This window comes from Grammomys surdaster, unplaced genomic scaffold (genome assembly GCF_004785775.1).
Source record: "Grammomys surdaster isolate TR1022 unplaced genomic scaffold, NIH_TR_1.0 124903, whole genome shotgun sequence".
NCBI classification, from domain to species: domain Eukaryota; kingdom Metazoa; phylum Chordata; class Mammalia; order Rodentia; family Muridae; genus Grammomys; species Grammomys surdaster.
Genome location: NW_021619838.1, coordinates 292,066 through 298,108, shown reverse-complemented (window position 1 = coordinate 298,108; position 6,043 = coordinate 292,066). Strand labels below are relative to the sequence as shown.

General features: G+C 51.7%; 1 protein-coding gene across 1 annotated transcript; it reads left to right on the top strand.

The window, feature by feature from the left end:
• Nucleotides 1-1,297: 1,297 nt before the first annotated feature.
• Nucleotides 1,298-5,679, top strand: C1qtnf12 (C1q and TNF related 12). Its single transcript, XM_028784884.1, has 8 exons — nucleotides 1,298-1,715; nucleotides 3,552-3,668; nucleotides 3,789-3,909; nucleotides 4,001-4,152; nucleotides 4,629-4,737; nucleotides 4,939-5,029; nucleotides 5,155-5,233; nucleotides 5,475-5,679. Exons 1-8 carry the CDS (start codon nucleotides 1,557-1,559, stop codon nucleotides 5,571-5,573), a joined length of 927 nt encoding a protein of 308 aa, XP_028640717.1. The 5' UTR covers nucleotides 1,298-1,556; the 3' UTR covers nucleotides 5,574-5,679.
• Nucleotides 5,680-6,043: the final 364 nt, after the last annotated feature.

Below are 6,043 nucleotides of genomic sequence, written 5' to 3'. Positions count from 1 at the left end.
CTCCAAGATTAGCTTCAGCTGTTTCTGGAGGTGACAATTTGCCTGGGAGCCAGGAGCAAGAGAGGACAGACACTTCCCTTACATTCTCCCCTACCTCTGCTTTATTTGTTAGGCTTCTCTGACTGGGTGTGGCCTGGAGCTGGGATGTCTTGCTTGATCACCTTTCAATCTTTTTTGGTGTGAGAATTGAGGGGGCTCTATTCTAGAACATTCTGTTCTCTTCGCCAGGACCCATACCCACCGGGACCAATCAGTGTGTATTGGGGATGCAGCTCCAGTTCCTTTATAGAGGAGTTGGAACCGCCTGACTGTTTTTAGCCACAGCTTTTACCAGTTGGAGGTCATCTGGCTATTGGGAATCCTGGTCCAGTCTCACAAGGGCCACTATCTCACAATCACTGTTAATTAACTGTTGCCCCACCAGGAGTCCTTCTTCTCAGACCCACTAGGCATGGCATAGCGAGGTTCCCCCACAGGGGAGCCACTACCTAAAAAGATCCACACCAAAAAAGATTGAAGGTGATCAAGTAAGACATCCTAGCTCCAGGCCACACCCAATCAGCTAATGAGCCCAAGGTACTCATTGGCTTGGCTTGTCCTTAGCTAACCAACTTGCAACTTGAAGGTGATTCAGAAGGACCTTTCTCTGGGGACTGCATCACGAGTACTGGAGGGGGAAATTGTATTGGTCAGAGATGAGCAGGAACTAGTTCCTCCTTGCAGTGTAGCCTGTGCCTGTGCTAACCTCTTAGAAGACAGGCCTAGGAACTGACAGTGGAGTGACAGACTGTAGAAGTTGGCCCTGTATCTGTTGAAGAGTCAAGATAGATCACCAGCCTCTCCATGCTGTGCCTTTTTGCAGAGGTCAGGCTGATAGGCCTCATGTAAGTAGAGGAAGCTACTAGCTGGAAGGGGTAAGCAACCAGGTAATGAAGATGTCCTACTTTTCCAGGGCCCTTTGTTGGGACTTATGGTAGGGGCTGCTTCTGGGCCTGAATGAAATATGTGGGGGAAAGTCTGGGAGATTTGTACACAGCTTCCTAAAGTGAAGGAAATCATTTGGATTCACTTCCCTGGAGGTGTGCCACAGAGAGTTGACAGCCCCCACCCCCCACTACCATCTTAACTAAATAGAAATCCTGCTGAGAGGAGACCTGAGAGACTGGGCCTGAGAGATGCAGCCCAGCTCCTCCCAACTCCTTAGAAAGGGGTGATGGAATCACTGATCATAGGGGTCCCGCCCCGTCCCACCCCACCCCGCCCCATCCCGTCTTCCAAGTGGTGGAAGTGCCCTGTGTGAGTCCTCCCCCTGGAGCCTGAGCAGCCTAGGAAGGAAGGAGGTCTCTTTTGGTGGCAGGGTTGCCGGCAAGGGCACTGAGCAGGAGGACAGGTCGGGGGAAAAAAGTTCTGGCTCCTCCTGCAGACATGCACCAGCGGCTGCTGGGCTCGTCCCTGGGCCTCGCCCCCGCGCAGGGGCTCTGAATGCCTGACGCCATCCCCATGAGAACACTGGCCGGGGCTCCTATCCCTAAGCCTCTGCTTGCGGAGACTGAGCCATGTGGACCTGGGGCTGGGCCACTGCAGCCCTCCTCTGGCTACAGGCTTCAGGAGTCCGGGCACGGCAGGAACTCAAGAAGCCTCGGCAGTTGGTTGTGCGTGTGAATTCCTCCAATATTACCACATCCAGCCATGAGGGATTCCCAGGCTCCATCAAGGTAGGTAGAGGCTGGGGAGCATATAGGTGTGTGTGCAGCTCTAGGCACAGCGTCAAAACTCAGACTGTCCCTCTACCTCGACGGTTCTGATGTCCTGTTTCCAGGTTGCACTGCATGAGACCTTGACCACTGGTCCTGGCTTAGAGTTTGCTGCAGCAGGGACAGGGCCTGGCCTGTAGGGGAGCCTCCCTCTGCCATGCCTGGTGGGTCTGAGAAGAAGAGGGACTCCTGGTAGGGCAACAGTTAATCCTTTGAAGCCTCAATGTGCTTTTCAGCAATTTGTTGGTATTGGGTATAATTGCTATCTCAGGTGAGGGTGGAAACGGACTTTGGGCATCCTGGTAAATGAATGAATGGGTTGCTTTATGTAAAACTCCTAAATAGGTAATAGCCTGACTAGCCTGTACCCTGTGCTTTCTAGGAGTCCTGTGGCAGTCTCATCTGCTGTGGCAACTTGCATGCAAAGTACCCTGTTCTTAGAGTCCTCTAGAGACAGGAATCTCCTGAGTCTCTACTGCTGCTGTCCTATGGGCCCCCCAGGACAGGAGGGGAAACAGCTGTTACTCAAACAGGATCCTTGGGGCTCTGTATCTTTGACCCTTGCATCTCTCCTTTCTAGGGTGTCTCTGTGTTAGCTAGCTTGGCTTCCTCTCAGCCCACATCAAAGCACCTCAAGCCCGAGGCCCCATTTTCCTGATAGGCAGAGTGAGCAGAGCTGAGGGAGCGTTAAGCTGTGGGCTGGTTCCAGGGAAGGCAGAAGGAAGATTATGACCACTCATAGTAGGAGCTTCTGCAGGTGTTGGGTCCTGAGTAGCCTTCCTTAGAGATACTAGGAAAGGGAGATTGTGTCAACCCAATTGAGTGGAGGCAGTTTTTTCAGCCCTGCCCTGGGTTGTCCTTTGACAGGAGACAGTTTGAGAAGATGCTCGCAGGGGTAGATCTTCTGTAAACTCACTCTCCAGGTGTCCCTGCTCTTTGTGCTGGGGTGGGGGTTATTCTACATCTCCTTGCAGCCTTTGCCCTTGGCTTGGCAGTGTCTGATGTCCTCAGTGCCAAGGGGTCAAACAGATACCTGATAAAAAATTGTGGTGCATTCATATGTCCTTGCATCTGTCCCTGGGTGGGACTCGAGGGGGAAGCAGTGCTTGCAAGTCCTTTCTAGCCTACTAACCTGTCTGAAAGAGAACATCTTTATTTCTGATTAGGATCTCCCTAGTCTTACTAAGGACTGACCTTGTGCTGTGCCAGAACTGGTCAAGGTAGGAACATCTTGGAACAACCAGTCTGTCACAGCTGGGCTAGTGGCTGCCACACTCCTGTCCATTCCACACACTGCTGGTCTGACATACAGGTCTCCTCCACATCCTAATTGTCTCCAGACATGGGCTTAACCCTTAGCAGGCATACTCTCCCCAGCCATATCCACGTGTCTGTAGCTACCTTACCTCATTTAAGGCCAACCTCTTGTTAGAGACACATCAGGCTTGCTCCATATGAATCCGTTATCCTCTTCTTTATGGGAGCAGGGCTAGAGGGGTCTTGGTCATTTTCACAGAGGCCCAAGGTGCTTTAGTATCAGGTTCTTGCTTTCACAGAGGCCCAGACCTTACTTTGCCTATTCCCTCCTCCCACCCCCAACACTCTCACTCATGGGGACATCTAGGTTCCAATTAGGGAGATTCCCTTTGGGCCATGACCTGAGTTATTCTAGTGACATCTTCCTGTGTGCCTGAATCCCCCACTAATTTCAAGTTCACAGATAATTGTGGGGTATATTAGAATAGAAGCCAGGGGCCTGGTGGTCAATACACTAGCCTTGCTTCTCTGGCTTTTCAGCCACTGGAAGCTTCTGGACCTGAGCTCTCAGATGCCCACATGACATGGTTGAACTTTGTCCGCCGGCCAGATGATGGGACCTCTAGAAAACGGTGTCGTGGCCGGGACAAGAAGTCGGTAAGGCCCTGGGCTATGTGAAACTAGCCCTTAATGGGTTCCTTTCAGGTTCTCAGCACAGGGAAGGGGGTTGGAGAGGAGGGACTCCTACTCAGATTTATTCTCTTTTACCTCTTCTAGAGAGGTCTCTCGGGTCTTCCAGGGCCCCCAGGACCCCCTGGCCCTCCTGGTCCTCCTGGTTCCCCTGGTGTGGAAGTTACCCCAGAGGCCTTGCTGCAGGAATTTCAGGAGATGCTGAAAGGTAAGATTGCCTTGTACCCAGCCTCTCTCAGAAGCCCAGGAAGCTCTTACAGGAATCGAAGGGACCTGACCCAAAGTGACCCTCTCCACAGAGTCCACAGAACTTCGATTCTCAGGGCTACTGGGTACATTGTTACCCCAGGAACCCAGCCAGCAGCTGGTGGTTGAGGCCTTCCACTGCCGTTTGAAAGGCCCCGTGCTAGTGGACAAGAAGACCCTGGTGGAACTGCAAGGATTCCAGGCTGTGAGTGGGGACACAAGCCAAAATAATACATCTTTGGGGATTATATACCAAGGGGACAGGATACAGGAGTAGTTCCTTATTGGCAGGATGGGCCCACAGATATTCCTAGACAACTGTTGCTGGACACATGCCTTCACTGTGCCCTAGAGATACTATTGTAGAGGGTAAGAGCCAGCCTTTGTTAAAGTTAGGAGCTCCAGTGTGCGTCCTCACCTTGTACTAAGACAAAAATAGGGCCTAGAATTGCCATCCCTTATGATAGCTTTTGGGGTCCTATCCACCCACTGGAGCCTGGACTCTGCTTTGAGGCCCACATGGTTGTACACATACAGGTCAGCCCTGTCCTTTCCACAAAGAGAATGAGGCCCAGGAAAGACCTGTTTGGGGTTGGGCTATATAGGTGCCTCGCTTGGCTAGAGTGTACATGGTGAGGATCCAGACCCCGAATACAGCCAGTTACCTCCTAATTTCCACAGCCTACTACCCAGGGTGCCTTCCTGCGGGGATCTGGCCTGAGCCTGTCCTTGGGCCGATTCACAGCCCCAGTCTCTGCCATCTTCCAGTTTTCTGCCAGCCTGCATGTGGGTGAGTCAGTCTACATATGCAGTATGGGTGGTGGGTAGGTTATCCCTTGAGGGTGGGTACCTCAGAGATGCTATCTACTATCTACTCTGTTTGGGGCCAACCATCCTCAACCCTGGGAGACACTTGAGTCTGTGTTCTGGACAGTGTCCTGAAGCTACGCTGTCCCCCGACCCCCCCCCCCCCCCGCTGTTCTCTTCATAGACCATAGTGAACTGCAGGGTAGAGGCCGGTTGCGTACCCGGGACATGGTCCGTGTCCTCATCTGTATTGAGTCCTTGTGTCATCGTCATACGTGAGTCCCACCACAGTCCACTGGGGTCTATCCTTGGACTGAGATTACAAATAGCCACCTTGAGGGGTGTCTGGGCACCATGAGCCAATGGCCTCAACACTGTTGCCCTGTGGTGCTATGCTCAGGTCCCTGGAGGCTGTATCAGGCCTGGAGAGCAACAGCAAGGTCTTCACAGTGCAGGTTCAGGGGCTGCTGCATCTACAGGTAAGCAACAGGTGGGTGGGCTTCTCTGACCTGAGGGCCTTACAGCTGAGTGCAAGTACTTGCTCCAGACCTCTGAACCCTTGGCCTATGAGAGTGCTGCCTAGTCAAGATGGTTTTAGATCTGTATGGCTAGTGCTTCAACTGTTGGGGAGTATTGGCTACAAATGCTATCCCTGTGGGTAGGGTAGGCGTCTAGGTTGGGGCCACCCACTAATAATGATGCCCACCATGATGTCTTCAGTCTGGACAGTATGTCTCTGTGTTCGTGGACAACAGTTCTGGGGCAGTCCTCACCATCCAGAACAGCTCCAGCTTCTCCGGAATGCTTTTGGGTACATAGAGGAGCTGAAGAGATGATTGACACCTTGCTTCTTAGAGGAGCTGAAAAGGACTACTCTCCTTTTGATAGTTTTCATAGCAATAAAGAACTCCAAACTTCTTCATTACTCTTGAGTGATATCTGGTTATTGTGTTGGTAAAAATGGCAACTGACTGAACAGAAGATGTACAGCAAGCAGAAGATTGTCCATATGTGATCCCAGAGCAGAGTGTAGTCCCAAAGAGGGACAAGAATAAAGTCCTCTCACATGGTCTCCAGATACACTTCCAGCCAGTGGTGGGATCAAAGCTTCCTGGCAGCTTCTCTACCTGCTGGGGATTGAGTTGACCCTGAGGCAGAGGCAGACAGATGTCTGAGTTTGAGGCCAATCTTGTCTACAGAGTGAGTTCCAGGACAGCCAGCAGAAACCCTGTCTTGAAAATTAAAGGAAAACAAAAATCCAAAGTCTTTTTTAAAGTACAAAATTTCTC